An 18,495-nucleotide genomic window follows, 5' to 3' on the forward strand; every position below is an offset into this window, starting at 1 on the left:
AGTGAAAAGACTTTTTCACACCACTGTGTGTGATCGTTGCCCCTGGGAGAGTTCACTTATCTGCAATGAGAGGTGTGATCAACACGAGTGTCACATGACTCACAGCTGTGCATGCAGTGGCAAAAGGCTGAGTGTGCCATCAGTCTGTACTCAGTCCTCACTCTGAGCCTCACATCTTCCTGCTGCTTCATGAGAGCAGAGCTGAACTTCCTGCTGTGGGAGAGACGAGAGGATCCTGGTGCAAGAAGCACAAATGATGCAGTTTGTTTCCTGTTTTCACTCAAAGTGTCTAAAACCAGATTTTCATCCTGCCTGTTATTAAACATGATTTATTCATCACACTTTCTTCAAACTGTGAAGAATCAAAGTTAAAGTTCAAAGTTGGTCCTTTTCATTGATGCTGTGAACATGAATGTGTGTGAAAGGTGTACTTGTGTGTTATCACAGCTTCTTACCTGCAGCTCACAGACAAACATGTATTGGGTCTCAGCCTGGTCACCTGACAGAAACATGGTAGAAAAACATGAAAGTGTCATTTCTCTGAGTCACTGATTGAAACATCAGCTTGTATGAACTGTTCAGTCTGATGGATCCTCTGAAGTGTATCAGTGAGCTGTTGGAGTAAAGCTTAGTTAGACTTGGACCTGGTTGGTAGTCGTCATAGATCTGGACCACGGCTGGCTTCAGGTCGTCCACTGGGAGCTCCTGGATGATCTCTGTGGTTGATCGTGTGTCCTTTGATAACTGGACGAGACAGAAACAATCGCAGACACAGTTTGTACCAAAGATCATCATCTGGTGTCCCCACTGTGGACTTCTCTGACCTCCTCTAAGGACACCAGAACAGGATCTTCCTTTGGTTCAACACGACTCACCAGGAGGCCACGTTTGAGCTGTGAGGAGATGACATCATCACACTGATCACATGACGTGTTGGTAGAGTCTGGCTGTGTCCGAATTCAGGGGAAGGATGCTTAAAATGCCATATTCGGAGGCAATGACGTCACAGCAACGCGATGAGGACTGTCCGAATTCAAAGAGTACTCAAAATGTGGCGACAAATGCGTCCTACTTTGCCCTGAATTCTAAGGATGGTCCGATGTATCCTTCATGTCCTACTATATCCCAGGAGTCATTGCGGGTCATAGAGGAGATTTGTTTCTGATAACAATGGTGGTCGAAGCAGGAGAGGAAAACACTTTCAAATGTAAGTATATGAAAATCTGGTTGTACAAAAGTTAAATTGTTATAGCGGTCGTTTTGTTAAGCTTTGGGCATCTGCATAGACATGTTTCTTTTCTTTAAAATAACCGTAAACCAGCTTGTATCGGGGGTCCCGCGATTTTTCATGTATTGCCGCTTACATACAGCTAATTTTGATTTTTTCGAATTGGTGATATGTTGTGGGGAACAAAGACCAAACGGCTTAATTTATTAAAACGAGGAGAAAACGATCACCTCTTCACTGGGGTGAAGAATTGGGCCGCTACGGCGTGGATATACAAGAATAAATCAATGTACACATCATATTCGTATGAGTACGGTCCTATTAACCTTCATGCTCTACAGCAGCGGTCCCCAACCTTTTTGCGCCACAGACCGGTTTATGTCAGACACGGAGCCTTTAAGGTATCGCGGATAAATACAACCACATAAAATGATCCGACCAAGACAAAAACTGTGGTATTTTGTAAATATAATAATAAACGTGAATGTACTGTGTAACTGTGTAACTTTATTAGCAGCGTCCTCCTGAAAATGCGCCAATATTGACAGTAACATCCTCCTCTCTGCCGCTTAATGCTCTCTGGTCGCTATGGTAACGTGTAAATATTTCTTTCAAAATAAGACACACAACTACAACACAGGAAAAGACCCAGGGAAACCGAGTTAACGATAAAACCCCTGAAAACCATAAATTTCACACCGGAGCCTTAACTCTCGTGGCCCGGTACCAAATGACTCACGGACCGCTGCTGTACAGAACCTGTGATGTCCAGACGGTGTTCCTCTGGTGTTCTGCTGTGACAACCTTTGGGCTTAGGGATTAACATAGTTGCCATGGTGTCCTTTCTTCTCTTATTTGTTGTGTGTGATCAGGACAATTCTGGAGAACATGGGCCTGCAGGGGAAAGTCACCCCCTTGCAGGCCAGAAGACATGAGATAACTTTAAAGAATACAAAGTACATATGTGTGTTATCAAGAAGATAATTCTTAAGAACACAAGTTAATAAATGTGCAATTACTAAGAGTTGTTGTGGTGTTTTTTTTTGCCTGCTGTCATTTTTGATTTCCTCTGCCTTTAGGATTGCAAGTATCCAGGCTCAGGAGAGGGGGTCAGTGGGAAGCCCACTGCTGCTACTTGGCCCTGGTTTGCCCTCATGGATGAGGTGATAGGACAGATGCCTTCCATTAAGCCTCCTGTCCTAATGTCCTCTCTCCCTGAGGACACTCCAGGGCCAAGCGCAGCAGTGGGTGACCAAAACGACAGCGATGACGAAGCGGCTCAGCCACCTACGACAGGGAGAAAGAGGAAAAGAGACAGGGATGATGAGCTGCTAGACCTCATCACAGAGGACATGAGGCAGCAAAGAGGGGCTGAGGAGAGGAGAGCAGGGAGAGGATGGACAGACTGTTTTCACTTCTAGAAAGATTAGTTCCCAAATGAGTTATGTATTGAGAAATGTATTTATTTGAATATATTTGTTACATTGTTATATGTGTTGCATTAGTTTAAAGGTTTTATGTTATTAATAAATTGATTCAAACAAACAGTAATTGTCACTGAACTCAATTTGATTTACAGGCATTTGTAACACGTATGAACACAACGCTAACTTTGAACAATATTACTTGGATATTTATTTGATAGCAATAAAGTAAATAACAATAACAATTAAACAATAATATTTCAAATACACAGTATGTAAAGATGAAAAAACAACATTTTCAGTTGTTCACACAGGATTAACCTGAGTGACCTGTTCCTGGACCGTTTCTTTAACAACTGTAATAGATTACAGGAAGTCTCTGGCAGTGTTGCTGAATCTGCCCGAGCAAGATCAGACATGGATGAGCTGCTGCAACTGAGACCTGCGCTTTGTCTTTTCTGGTCAGCGAGTGGAGAATCACACAGGGTGGTCTGCAAAGAGCTTTAGGATGCTTCCTCCCACTGTCCACTGCATCGTCCATCCACAGGGTTTGCAGGGCTCACTCATGGCTGCCACACCACTAAGATGTTTACAGAGATATGCAAGCAGGAGATGGTGGATGCTATATTATTAGTATTGTGGTGGACCACTAGAGGGCTCCACTCACACCCAGTGTTGAGGAAGTGTGTTCCTCTGTTTTGTGGCGCGATATGAGCAGTTGATGCGAGAGACTAATAAAGAAGGAGTGAGAACTGAGAGCTCTGTGTCGTTGATGCTTACCTCCACATTGGTGACCCCTGACTCGAGCATGCAACGGGCCGCAGATAACGCAGACTCCGCTATGGATGCATCAGCGGCCGCCGGTCCTCCGCCTCCTGTTGCAGCTACGCTCGCTGTGGCGCTGAAACTGCCGGACTTTTGGCTCCATGACCCCCCGTCATGGTTCGTACACGTGGAGGCTGAGTTCGCCCTTCGCGGCATCTCGGCTAACGACACGAAGTATCACCATGTGGTGGCCTCGCTCGACCCGCTGGCCACCCGTCGCAGTATAATACTTGTTACTCTGTAGCAGACAACAGTTTGATAAAGTGCTATGTAAAAAACAAACAAAAGATTAGATTCTATACATTTCAAAGATATTTAGTTTATATATTTTATATGATACAGTACATGTGTAAGAATGACCGATGTTGTGCCAAAAAATGATCGTCTGCCAAAAACTGATTTCCGGTTTTTGCCCTAAACTGATTGCTCGTATTTAACCTGCTATGAATAACTTGTTGGTCTATAATACGTGAAACATGTCAAATGTGTCCCTCATTAATGATATCAAGTCACTCTGAGCCACCAGCAACATTCCTGTAACAAGGTAGAAGCTGCAATCAGTTTTTGGCAGTGACTTTTATATATCCTTTATTTATCCAGTTCCCAAACAATCTTGTTGACATTAGAAATTTATTTTTTTAAGAGTAATCTGGCCAAGAGGACAGCAGACAGCGCAACAAATATATCAGTTGTACCTACATTATAACCAGAGTTATAAAGATACTTGAACAACAGGTAATTATTGTATATATAAAACCCCTTAGTAAACCATGTTCACCGAAGTCTATTTACCAACATACATAAAGATATTACACATATTGCACTCGGAAACATTGGAAATCAGTTTTGGCAGGCGAACACTTTTTTGGCACAACGCCAGCGATATTTCAATTATCCGTGTAATTAGCTAAGTAATTCCTAAATGCCTGTAGATTAATGTAAATTATTTTACCTGGATATGTTTGTCTCTGATGAGCCTAAGGTACAAAACGTGCGGGCGACGACGATAAGGTTTTTCTAGCTCCCCGAGAAATAAAATTGTCCAAACAACGGAGCAACATTTCTGGGTCCATTTTAAAGTTTTCGCGCTGTGGCGCTAGCGATCGGGAAAAACACGCAAGTAAGGGCGGAGTTGAAGGCTAGGAGGCTGTCCACAGCCCATCTGTTATGTTGGATACTCATTGTTTGTTCAATAAAGTTTCTATGGAGAAAAAAAGGGGGGCTGTCCACAGCCTCTCACTTCCTGACTACCCGTCTGTCTAAGGACACTACCTTGTGACGTAGGTAGGTAGTGTCCTTATGAGCATCCTTCCCCTGAATTCGGACACAGCCTCTGTCTAATTACTCACACTGTGGGGAACATCCAGGACCACCATGTTTGTAGTTTTCTCCTTCCCACTGTAGCTGTGTTTGAACAGTGTGTGCACACATGCTCTTCATCACCCACAGTGACTCCACGCTGGTACAGACTCTCCTCTAACCTGTCACATACTTACAGGGATGTATTTCCACAGTCAGTCTGGCTCTGGCAGACTCACCTGTGGGCTCCACCTCTGTGTGGACTTTCACACTGAGAGTGGGGACATCAGCAGGTGCTGGGATGTTGTAGGTGCACAAATCTGGGAAACAAACAGAACCAATCACAGCTCAGTGCAGCCTGCTGTCACTTTTCTACACCGTGACACTTTTATATTTATATCTCTATATTTATCTCTTTATCTTCATATTTTTCATCAATATCTGTGTTTCTCATTTTCTATCAGTGCCTGATGTTTGTTGTGTGTTTGCTGCTCCGACAGCTCAGTTTCCCTCTGGGATGAAGAAAGTTTCTCTGATTCTCATGTAGACACAAAGTGACTTTATTGATTTTTAATTTAGTGTAAACAGAATTGTACTGTGTGCAGTTCTTACTGTCAGCTCTAATGTTGTCTATGAAAACACATTTATTACATGTGAAAATGCTTCTTTAGCGTTTTATAAGTACAAAGAAACAAAGAAAGCCTGTTTGACACCAACCAGGACCTGGTCACATGATGCTGTCACTGAGCTGCACTGAAGCACATGCAGCTTCACCTCCAGCCTGTATTTTCCTGACACGTCCTGCAGCGCCTCCTCCTGGTGGAGCAGTTTGTTACCCTGATCAAATGTCAGCTGACTGCTGGAGCCTGAACTGTCCCTGTGCTCCACCCTTCAGGACTGAACACCAGAGTGGAGCAGAGAGCCTGAAGAGCCTCCACTGTGTCCTACAGGATGGATTCATGTTGACATGAAGTTCAAACTGCCTGTGTCACTTCAACACACTCTCACAAAGAGTTTCTAAGCTTCATTTCCTGGTTAAATAAAGGTTAAACAGGTTAAATATGTTTAACAGAGACGATCTCAGAGAAACAAAGTAGAGAAATCACAGGTAGAAACTTACAGACTGCAGCTGAGCTGTTATTTACAGGCTGTTACGTGTAGTTGGTGCACAGAAGGCTGTTCTGTTAAAACAACACATTTTTAGACCAAAGTCAATTTCATCTTGTAAATAAAGAATAAAAACATCCCTGCCTGCTAAAACAAGTCTGCATATCTGAGAGAAAAGCAACAACATGAAAGCTTCAGGATTATTTCTTCTGATTTGGTCCAAGACTGTAGATGAACTCAAAGATCAGCTTCATGCTGTTCGGGTGGTGTCATACCTGGGTGGAGGAGAAGCCTCCGTAATAGTTCTGCTGCCCAGTCAGCCACCTGATAATACCAGAGGCATATCCCAGATCCTCAGCAGTCGGGGAGGCGCTGAGTTTGGCCAACAGCACATAAGAACTGATCTCCACTGACAGGGAGGCTGATGTTTCTGCTGCTGTCTGAGACCAGCAGAGGAAACCTCCTACAAACACAATAACAGTCACAGTGATGCTAATAAAGCCTGAATGATGTCCTGCTAAAGGATGACTCACCTTCCCTCACTGCACCTGTGTCTAAGTGCTGCAGAAGGTGACGCGGGTCTCCACGTCTCCTGCAGGTGAACACAGAGGCCAGCAGAGCTTTAGCTGCTGCTCAGGTCACTGAGAGACTCCTGAGACAAGCCAGGCTCTGGATCATCACAGGATCCTTTAAAAGATCACAACAAACAACTTTAATGGACAAACAGAAATATTCTTTCATTAAACCCAGTGTGAGAACAAAAGCAGGCAGAGTTCCTGATTCAGTGACTCAAACAACAAAGACAAAACTCCAAAACACAAACTTAACAACGTGGTGTTTGCTGTACAGCGAGGAATGCCCAGACCTCTACATTGGAGAGACCAAACAGCCACTTCACAAGCGCACAACATAGAAGAGCCACCTCCACAGGACAAGACTCAGCTGTCCATCTGCATCTAAAGGGCACAATGAGCTCACCCGAAACCCTGGCTGATTAGGTCCCACACCCGTTTTTTTTTATTTTTTAAAGTATTTGTTTGAAATTAGTATTCATAAAAAACACATTATTTGTGCCTTTCTGAATACCGTATTCGGGTTCGGCTCTACTCCTAGTTGGGATTATTGTCCTTTGCTGATGCATGCATTGTACAGCCATGAGGAGCCTTAATAATGCAGCTGCATTATTTATCCACCATAACAGAGGTTAGTGTTCAGCTCTGTCACCACTCTGGCCACATGTTGCCACACTTGTACTTCCAGCTCTGAGCTGCTGCTGCTGAACACGTTACTTTTGTAATTATGTCTCCAAGCAGCATCACAGCTTTCAAAGAAGAAAAAAGCATTATTTCCTGATAATGTCTGATGTGCTTGTACAAGATGTAAAGACTGGTAGTTTGAGGAAATCCTTTCAGAAACATATTTGCTTGCACAGAGCAGTGAGCCTTCTTGGTTTCCTTGTAGATTAAAAACAGGATTGGAGTGATGAGGTACACGGTGCTGCACGGCTGTCTATGGGACGACCTGTACATCAGAACCACATCAGCCCAGACCCAGACATCTACCAGCACAAGTACAGAGCCTTTATCTCACATGTCTGAGCATTCGTTCACCTTCATCTGTTTGTTCTTATTGACGACTCTTCATCCAGTCCACCTCAAACACAGTGGGTGTGTTGATGAGAATGGGAGTTACCTTATGGAGCTGTTATTGCAGTAAAACTGTTTGTGTGTATTTCAGTCCATATGAATTCACTGAGCTCTGTGTGGAGATCCTTGTGTACATATTGAAACCTGTCTGTTCTCACTCAGCCAGGCTTTACAATCAGCTGTTTTTGTTTTTAATACGTGACCTTTGCTAAAGTTCATCCAAAGGTGCAAATGATGTGTGACAGGATGTAAAGATGTGTTTGCAGAGTTGTCTGTACTTTACTTTCTCAACCTTTGGAAACATCCTCTATAGACTTAACCCGTTTCATCTTTAAAACTTAGGCCTGGTTTCTTCGCCCCCTTTAACGGGTAGCGCACTGTGTTTGGGCAATTTACATAATATAGAAATCCTGCAACAATTCCTAAAGTCACTCTCATCACTTTTACGCTCCCATTATAACCTGTGTCTAACAAGCTTTTGATCTTCTTTGCAATGTAAACAACTAGGTGTCTTTGTGCTCTGTTCTTCTCCTTTCTCTGGTTGGTTCCATTCGGTCTCGGGCTTCCAGGATTCTCGCCACCCCTGTGGTCGCTGTGGTCAGCTTGGTCCTGGACATTGTTACTGACATAAAGCTGCTCTCTGCAGCCATGTTTGACCTTTGTAGGACTACAGTAATGGAGGATTTGGAGGCTGAACTCGGCTCTGTAACACTTTTTGTAGTGAACTGATGAAAGCTGTGTCTCAGATGGATGTTAGTCCAACACATCAGACACGACCTCTGCAGCTCTCAGTTGATGTGCACATGAATGATTTGTGTTTCCTCTGCAGGTAGAAAGTGTGTGTGAGCTGAATTGAGCAGCATGGATCAGTGTGAGGACAGAGAGGAGGGAGTCCCTCCCTCTAAAAGCACTCTGTGTGGGGAACATGAGAGCCAGACCAAAGCTCAGAGGTGAGATGACCATCTCTAACTGTCCATGACTCTTCTCCATGTCACAGCTCAGCACTCACATCACTGCTCCATCATTATTCACAGGAACCCACCTGGACCTCCACCCAGCTCTGTGTCCTGTAAGAGTGAAACGTCTAGAGGTTTCCTCATTGATTTTAAAGTGTCTGCTGCACAGAGGTGAGTAAGATGAACTCTCTGATTTAAATGATTTTGGTGTTTCCTGGTTTCTAAAATGCATCTCTGTAGGAGAGCAGTGTCTCCAAGCACACACAGGCTCAGCTGTAACTGTTATTTTATCTAGTTTAAGACACATTTGGACACAATTGGCTGTTTTTAACTATTTATTTTTATCAGAGGTGTAAATTTAGAGCTCACACATCTGGATCCTAAACTATGATAGAAACAGCTGCTAGCAGTGGCTAGTTTGACTTTAGCCTGGTGGCTAAGCTAGCAGAAACATGCCAGCTGTGCTCTGTGAGGATGATACGCTGCTCTAGAAAGCAAACAAAGGTTTGCAGAGCTTAAAGAAAAAAGCTTCATAGACGTGATGCACACACAGTCTAAAACATTGGCTCGCTCAGCACAGCCCTCCAGGACACAGCTGTGTGGCTCCGCCCACCTGTCCTCACCCTCCTCTTGCTCCACGCCACACAACAATGGTCCTGGGCTGAAGTGGTCGTCCCCAGTCAGAAGAAGGACTCAGAGCTGTTTCTGAACCACACCACAGGACATGTTTGCAGACTCCTTAGCCTTAGCACCTGACTCCAGATACAGAGCTGCTAACACAGGTTTTATTGACACTTTTAATCTGTTTGTAAAATCATTCCTCTCTTTTGGAAACCAACATCCCAACTGCTTAGGAAGTCAAATCCTAACAGCTTTTGTGCATTCACTTGATTTTGCATTAGATAATATGCAATGCATAGATATTAGTGTCACTGAGCACTGTTTTATGTCTGTTTGATGTCCCAGACAACAAGGAACGAGCCCAAACCTACATACACATGTACTTTTAACTACTCCAGTGCAGCTGAACTCACAGTATCGAGAACCACCGTCACTTGGACTCCTTCAACACAATACCTGGGGAGCCATGTTCTAACCTGAATTGAAATTAAAATAAATACATTAACAATTGATTCTGTTTTGCAGTGTGAGTCAGTAAGTGACTGGCTGCTCCAGCCAATAATGCGATTCACATTTGTATATGCGCAGCTAATCAACGTCGTTGACAGGCTATGACAGCGTCCTTATGTGCCAACACCGGTGTTTTAGCTAGCAAAGCGGCGTGGCTGATGTGGAGTGAAGCCACGTTAATGACAACGTTTACAATCATTGGAGATGTGAGCAGGACAGACGGAACAACTGACGGGAAAAGTGTGGACTTTATACCGGTTTTTAAATTGTGTTGATCGGCCACGTAAAACCAGAGTTATGATAAAAATATCTGCAATGTTTGTTTTTCCTGAATACTATCGTTGTTTATATTTACTGCGGGAAGAAACAGTAAAAACAGCGTTTTATAAGGAAAACGCTCGAAAGCACTCTCCGCCTGTGAGCAAAAACAAAACCAAAAAACCCCCCACCCTTTCCTATTGGTCGAAAAATGTACCATGTCGACCAATTAAAAAATGATATGGCAACATGGCATCTAGTTGTTTAGGAAGGGGGGAAGTTTTAGGAGTGACGGCGGTGTTCTGAGATGTGAGAGATTTGAGACGTTTAGCGTGTTTGGAGTCTAAAGTTAGTGTGTTGTTGTCAGGCGTGTCATGTGTGGAGGCGAGGAAGAGATGACCCAAACGCTGGACTCACGGTGCAGGATAATGGTGTTTTATTGTAGGTAGGCTGGATGAACAGAACATGAACTGAAATGACTGACTGGGTGACTGGACTGAACTGAACATACATGCGGAGAGACGACATCAACATCAATGACACAACACTGGACTGGTGGAACTGAGGAATATAAATACACATACAATAGTGATTAGAAACCGGTGAGTACACAGCTGAACATAATGAACTAATGATAAAAGGGAAGAGGACTGAACATAATGCACACAGACCAAGGCTAACACAATAAAACAAGAAGTGGAACAGGCAGAAGATAAACAGTGAACGTGAACTGAAAATACTGGGTCAACGACCCAGAAACCCTGACAGTTGTCTTGTGTAGTTAGTGTGTAGTGTAGTCAATAGTTTTGTTGTGTGTGTCAGAACAATGAGGCGACTGCTGAGTGTTACAGGTGTTACAGGAGTGATACATCTCCTGTTGTCAGGCCTGCAGGTATCAGGCTGTTGTTCTCCTTTATCTCATAGTGGACAGAAATTATTTTTTGGAGTCGCACAAATAATTTGTGTGACATCAGATTTGATGCAGAACAGCTGATTGTTCTGTAAATATTTAGCCATGACGTGTTTATTTAAAAAATGCCTTGGCTGCATTTTTATGTAAACAGCTGCAAAAAACTTTGTTTTACTTTTTTGAAGAAGTAACTATATAATTAATTGCCCAGCATTGGTCATTATTTACTAATTTTTGCAGACAGAGAGTTACAGGACTCTCTCCCAGACCACAGACTCAGACTCAGACTCATAATACAAGTCAGAGCTTTATATAAAATAAAAAGAAAGTTGTGTTTTCAAAATTGGATTTCAAGTTATTTTTCCTTCCAATAGTGTTAACATACTACACAGGTCATGAGTGGGATAAAGCAGTTAATTAAAAGTAGTCTAACATAAATGTAAATGCTGTAATTTGATTATTTTAATAAACCATGTAACTTGGATGGATTCGACGCTGGAGTGACCACAGTGCACATGTCTGATGTTGCTCACAGTGGTCCAAGGGACACTCAGGGAGTTTGTGTGTTCGCTCAGACACATGAAACATTAGAGGGAACATTGCTGAGGAGACTCTGACAGATTTAGGATTATTTAATGAAGCTTCTTCCCGAGTCCTGCAGGATGTTTATGAATCTGGACATTTTGTCTGTATTTAATTCATCACTTCTGACTGGTTCGGTCCCTGTTTATTTGGAATAAACAATAATAATATTCAACAAGAAACTGGATCAATTTGAATGATACTGAGATATTAGAAATGAGTGAAACTGCATTGATCAGAACTGCAGCTGAAGAAATATCGGTTAGCCTGGATCAGCTCCTTCAGGGAGAACTTGTTGCTGACACAGATCAGGATCAAACTAAATCTAAGTGGACGGGAGACAGATTTCTTTCTGTTTTTGTCTATCCTTGGATTGTGAGTCATAAATTAATCTGCTCTGGAAATTGTGTGTATATTTCTGTGTCTTCTATTTGCCATAAACCAACAGACTGAAGTGTTTGATGTTGTCACACTCGTCTTTTATTTGAAGGATTCCAGTTACAAACTGCTCCTGCAAATCTAGACTCTGGTCCCAGCTCTCTGTGAATGATTCACATATTTATCCCTGTTATATGTATTTATACATGTCTCTCGCTCACATTCTGCTGTGGCTGCTGTGGAAACTGAATCACCCGGAGGAACCCACCCGAGGGAGAAATCAAGTTTCACCTAATAGAATCTAAATCTATCTAATGATTGAGTCCATGTGTTTGGTATCTGAGCTGTAACCAGCTTCATCTGCAGCCTTCTCTTCCACTGACCCAGAGGAATTCCTTTATCCTATAAAACATGTGGAACATTTAAACTGGTGCTGCTCCCAGTAGGACCATCAATATTCCTGCACACTGTAAATGACTGGACTAGTTTGGAGTTTCCTTCTCCTCATGCTCAGCCTGCAAACCAGTTTTTCTTTGAGATGAAGGAGATATTTGAAATCTTCATCAGCTTCTATGGCCGCAGCAAATGAAAAGCACATTTTTCTAACAGGATCTGTGGAAGACCTGCTGAACCTGGTCTGCAGACGGTCCCATTCATTTTAAAGTGCAGCCTGTGTCTGCTGCAGAGCGCTGAGCTGTTAGTAACATGAACTCTTTAACTGCTTGATGTTGTTGGATAGAAACTGCAAACACGTCGTTCCCTCAATCCCAGTGAAACTGTCTCTTTAAAACAAGCCTTTGGTTTGGAAACAGCTGAAAATCCACTTCAGCAAACAGGAAGTGAAACATTTAAAAACATTTGATTCTAACATGAATTAAAGCAGAAACCGACTGAAATCCAACAAACAAAGTAACTCAGAATAGAAAGATAGTGTTGCTTTGTACAGAGGGTTAGGAGGAGGGGTTCAAAACTAAACATCATTTCACAGAGTTCACAAATAAACTCACGTTTTTATCTTTGAAGATCATCATAAAGTAGAATTGATGGTCCAGCAGACAACAGCAGGAGGTTTGAGCCCTTCTGATGCAGCAGAAACAGGATTTGGAGGAAGATGTTAATAGATTAGAAAGAATTGTAGACTGTGAATCAATGCAAGTCTTTCTAGATAGACAGATCTTTAATAATCCCTCAGGTAGGTTCCTCTGGGACAGTCACAGATAGAGACTCCAATTCTGACGTCCTTTGAAAGTTTTCATCACTCGTCATGTACACAGATGTTAATTCTACATATTCCTAGTACTGAACTCTAAATCAATATGAAGAAAATGCTCCTACTAATCTGCATATATGTTGATATCAAATCCTTTTCCAGCACATGGATAAATCTCTATAAATCTTTCAGTCTGATCAGAATGGGCACAGTGTTGTTATTGCAGCACTCCCTGATGTTTGAAAAGCTAAATGTCCATTTTAAAGTGCTCGTGTGTAGGATTGTGTTTCCTTCCTTTGTGCAGTTCTTACAGTAAACATGTTTGAATGTTTCCTGTTCCCCTGATGCTTCTTCCTGTTGGATAAAGTTGGTTTGAATAACATGTTCTTATAGGTTTCAATGAACTTCAAACTGGGATCCACTTACAAAACTGTCTCATTTTATTGGAACGATCCACATTTGCATCCATTCACGGTACATTTGACATCTGAACACGTTTGTACACATGATGAAAGCACAGATGGTGTTTGTGTGTCCTTCTTAAACTTAGTGTGAATGTTTCATCATGTAGAACTACTTAGAACAAAGTCTTTGGGAACATTTGGAGAACACGTTTAGGAAAGTAACATCCTGGTAGAACATTTTCTTAAAGCAAAGCAGAGCTGCAACATGACTGTGAGGATTCACAATAATAAAGTCAGAATACTTTATTATTATGAAGACTAAAGTGCACCTTAATGCTGCCAATGAATACACATGTTCTTTGTGAAAGCATGAGCACAGCTGACATGCACCACACTGACCCCACTCGCCCCATTTCTTCATCCACTTCTTGCTCTTGTGCTTGAAATGAGACGCAGACGCAGCAAAAGTCAGAGGCTCTAAAATCCACAAAAAGGGGGCTTGTTAGATCAGGATATTGATGTGATCCATAGAAAACATGGATAATACACCACTTTATTTGAAGACATCTGTAGCACTGCCTCAGGATGTTTCCACAGACTCACAAAGGTCAGCAGCACATGTAGTTGGGACGATTCTTCAGTCGCACAAACTACACAATGATTTTCCTCCAATTAGGACTTTTCACTTGCAGAAATGGTCCTGTGTGATTTCTAGGTTGTGAAGGGCCTTTCAGAAAGGTACGATTTAAACCAGCCAAGAGCACTACCCTTAATGCCTACCATAAGTTCTAGCCTTGTTAAAAGGATATTGTGGTCCACTAAATCAAACACTGAGGACAAATCCAATAAAACTTAAACCCCTGAGCGCCCTGAATCAGCGATTAAAAGGAAAACTGAAGACTCTCGACAATGTCGTTTCTATACTATGACGGCATTTGAACCCAGACTGCAATGTGATGCTCAGTGATGCTATTCGCATCTAGATAGGCCTGTAGTTGCAAAAGGATTATTTTCTCTAAAATTTTAGCCAAGAAAGAATGTTTGGAAATCGGCCTATAGTTTTGCAGGGTCATTTTGGTCAAGGCTACTTTCTTTAAGAACAGGTTGCACTACCGCATGTTTAAAAGTGGTTGGGACACAACCCGAAAGCAATGATAAGTTAATTAAGGATAGAATACTAGGCCCAATGACATTAAAACCCTCCTTGATGATGCGAGGTGAGAGGATGTCATGTACAGAGTTTGAATTTTTCAGATGCTCAGTTATCCCCTTCAGGGTAGAGAGTGACACCGGCTCAAACCGCTGGAAGGATGAGGTGTATCCCGAAGCAGAAATTTGATTAAACACAGGAGAAAGTGGAACTCTAAGAGAACGATTTGTTTTTCTGTAAAGTGTTTTAAAAAGTGTTCGCAGAGAGCCGAGGAAGCCACTCTCAGAACAACAGGGCGAGGATTAACCACTGAGTTAAAGGTTTTAAATAACATACGAGGATTATGACTATTAGCTGTAATAATAGCTGACATAAAAGCTGCTTTAGCCATCTTAACAGACTTCTGATATCTCAAACGGCTCATACATAGGATGTCAAAGGACAATCCCATTAAAAAAGAAATCAAACATTTGGATTTATTTTAATGAGCTCAGACTTGTTGAAAATGCAGAGGAGCTGGTTGTGAACTGAGCTTCAGAGAAACAACTCAGCACAGGGACACTGAGGCACCATGATCAACCATAAACCCAGGATAAAGAGTTTGAGTGAATGTGGTGTTGAAGGTGTGGAGGTGGATCAGAGTGTCAGAGGAGACTCTGAAAAAGGACAGAGTGCCAGCAGGACAGTCCACATACACTGCTACTCTGTTAGAGACAGAGGAGGAGGAGGAGGAGGAGGAGGAGGAGATGGGTGTTTCTCTGTTATTGTGCCAGATACAATGAGGACCAACATCAGTGCAGCTCAGACTCCAGGACTGATCATTGCGTCCAAACCAACAGTCATAACTGTCTCCTTTCCTTCTGATGCTTCTGTAACTCACTGATATACAAACCAGTCCTCTCCACTCGACCTCCCAGTAACAGCGACCAGTCAGACCATTTCTACACAGCAGCTGTTCATAAACATCAAATCTGTCTGGATGATCAGGATATGACTGAACCTCCTCCACATGTGTCACCTTCCTGTTGTTGTCAGACAGTTGGAGGTTTGTGTTCACTGTGTTTGTGTCGATTGTGAGTTGACAGGAATCTGATGGAGAGAACAAACACAATCCAGCTGCAGTTATTGATCCATCATCTGTTCATTGATTGACACTTTGATGATGACTCCTGACATGATGAAGATGGTTGAATGTGTGCTGCTTTGTTTTCATGAATCCCATTAAAAACACACTTACACTTCCTCAGACCTGGTCTCAACCATCGGACTCCAGCAGGCTCCACCCTGAAAGGAGGAGGGGTCAGAGCAGTCAGCATGCACACATGGACATTACATGGCTCTCATACACACACTGTTACACACTGAGCTCAAAGCTCGGCTCCACTGTTTTATTCAAAGAAATCTACATTTATTTATCAGCACATTTAAAAACAGCTTGAGCCAAAGTGCTGCACAGAGTAGAGATAAAATAGGAAACATACACAGTAATTACTATAAAGACTCGTCAGAATTGAAAGCTACAGAGTACAAATGTGTTTCCAACTGGGTTTTAAAAATGTCGAGTGTTGGTGACGACCTGATGTGAAGGGCGACTGTTCCAGAGTTTGGCTGCAGCCATCGATAAAGCTCACCTCTGTTTTTACGGCTAGTTCTGGTCAGAAGCTGCTTATCTGCAGACCTGAGGGCTCGACTTGGATTATATTTGTTAAAGAGAGATAAGATGGAGCCAATCCACTCAGAGATTTAAAGACAAACAACAACGTACTGGTAACCAGTGGAAAAAGCTGGGAAAAGCTGGTGATGGGTCATCTAGTACAGAGCCACCGCTGGAACAAGACAATTCTACTACAACAACAAAAAGCACCAAGCAGAGCTCTTTGACCTCATGCAGGAGATCAAACTATGATCTTGAGATCATAGTTTGAGAGAGAACTGTGACAGCGCCGTTCCTTCACTTGACCTCAGTCGCTCTCGTCTGCTCCCTCGTAACACTGCTCTTTATTGAGGTTACATGAATATGCATAAGTTCATTAACATGTGACGTCTTACACAGGTATGAACAAAGAGTTCCAGTCTGTGCATAGTGTAGGTAAATGGTAAATGGCCTGCATTTGTATAGCGCTTTTCTAGTCCATAGGACCCCAAAGCGCTTTACACTACATTCAGTCATTCACCCATTCACACACACATTCACACACTGGTGATAGCAAGCTACATTGTAGCCACAGCTGCCCTGGGGCGCACTGACAGAGGCGTGTGTGTGTGTGTGTGTGTGTGTGTGTGTGTGTTCCAGATGTGACCCTGTGACCCCAAAGCTGGTGCTAAGAGTCCAGCGGCCCCCCTAACAAAGGGCTCTTATACTTAACCAGATACACAGTAGGTGTCCTCCTAAACCATAAATCAGTAAGAGAAGGTACGACCTCTCTCATGACCCCAAGTTGTGTGTGCATGCCAGAGCACTCTGGAAGTCTTTACAGACTACTAAGGATCAAACCTCTATCATTATGCAATCGATTATAAAACTCTAAGCATATATGAGTAAATATTTCTAAGCATAAATGACAATCAACAATATAAACCTTACAGCTGGTTTTAATAACAGAATTTATTTGTTTCTCTAAATAATAAAGAGCTATTGAGAAACACTCCTAAATATTAAGTTCTGGACTTTTCCAGTGAGCCAAGGTCAACATTATCTGCTAATGCTAAAGAGGCTGCCGTTATTGACTAATGCTAATTTGATGCGAGTTAGTCATTTGCATTATAACGATGTGAGGAGTTAATGCGACGTATGCTGCCATTAGCGGCTAATTCTAATTAGGGGTGAATAATTATTACCAGCTAATGCTAATATCGTTTTCTCTTCCCTTTTAACAATGTGAGCAGCTAATGCTAGGTAGCCGGATGCTAGCAGCTAATGCTAATTTGACATGAATTAGCATTTTATTAGTGAGGAGGTAATGCTAAGTAGACTGCCATTAGCGGCTAAGGCTAATTTTAGGAGAATAGGAATTGGCAGCTAATGCTAATACCATATTTTCTAATTTGACATGAATAAGGATCATCCGTTTATGCTAACTCTTTCCCCTTGCATTATAACAATATGAGCAGCCAATGGTAAGAAGGCTGCTGTTATTAGCTAATGCTAATTTGATGCGAGTTAGCATTACCCGATAATGCTAACACTTTTCCCTTCCCTTTTAACAATTTGATCAGCTAGTGCCAGGTAGGCTGATGCTAACAGCTAATGCTAATTTAATGTGAATTAGCATTATCCGCTTATGCTAACAATGTTTTTCTTACTTTTTAACAGTACGGGTAGCTAATGTGAACACTTTTTTATTCAATTTTAACTTTTCCCCTGCGATGTGAAGAGAATGCTAAATAGGACCCCATTAGTGGCTAATTCTAATTTAAGATGAAAGAGCATTAGAAGCTAATGCTAATACCATATTTTCTTACTTTAAATCAATATCAGTAGTTGATGCTAGGTATGTAGCCACTATTCGCTAGTGCTATTTAGGTGGATTAGCATTATACACTAATGCGAACAATGTTTTTGCCAACTCTTTTCCCTTGCATTACAACAATATGAGCAGTTCATGCTAAGAAGGCTGCCATTATAAGGTAATGCTAATTTGATGGTTGTTAGCATTATGCGCTACTGCTAGTAATGTTTTATCTTATTTTTTATTACATTTCAACAATAGCAACAGCTAATGCTAACATTACTTTTATTTCAGTTAAGTGGCTAACGCTAATTTTAGGTGAATAAGCAACTAATGCTAATACCATATTCTCTTGATTTTCCAACAATGTGAACAGCTAATGCTAAGCAGTTTGCCGTTATTAGCTAATACTAATTTATCCGCTAATGTTAACAATTATTTTTCTTACATTTTAACAATATGAGTAGCTAATGCTTATACTATTTTTCCTTCCATTTTAACAATGTGATGTGTGTTACTGTTAATAACTATTGCTAAT

The 18,495-nt window shown here is 42.0% G+C and overlaps 1 protein-coding gene and 1 pseudogene across 1 annotated transcript in view; both read right to left on the reverse strand.

Moving 5' to 3' along the window:
* Positions 1–4,814: 4,814 nt before the first annotated feature.
* On the reverse strand, positions 4,815–6,561 carry LOC134620534 (murinoglobulin-2-like; annotated as a pseudogene).
* An 8,494-nt stretch (positions 6,562–15,055) lies between these two features.
* The window catches only part of LOC134620545 (protein NLRC3-like), a 29,273-nt gene continuing 25,833 nt past the window's right edge, over positions 15,056–18,495 (reverse strand). Inside the window, exons 8-9 of the mRNA XM_063466749.1 lie at positions 15,746–15,792; positions 15,056–15,597 (exon numbers count right to left, since the gene is read on the reverse strand). Coding sequence (XP_063322819.1) covers positions 15,056–15,597; positions 15,746–15,792 — 589 coding nt within the window. The remainder of the gene's footprint in view (positions 15,598–15,745; positions 15,793–18,495) is intronic.

The sequence above is a fragment of the Pelmatolapia mariae genome, linkage group LG3_W (assembly GCF_036321145.2).
Source record: "Pelmatolapia mariae isolate MD_Pm_ZW linkage group LG3_W, Pm_UMD_F_2, whole genome shotgun sequence".
Lineage (NCBI taxonomy): Eukaryota > Metazoa > Chordata > Actinopteri > Cichliformes > Cichlidae > Pelmatolapia > Pelmatolapia mariae.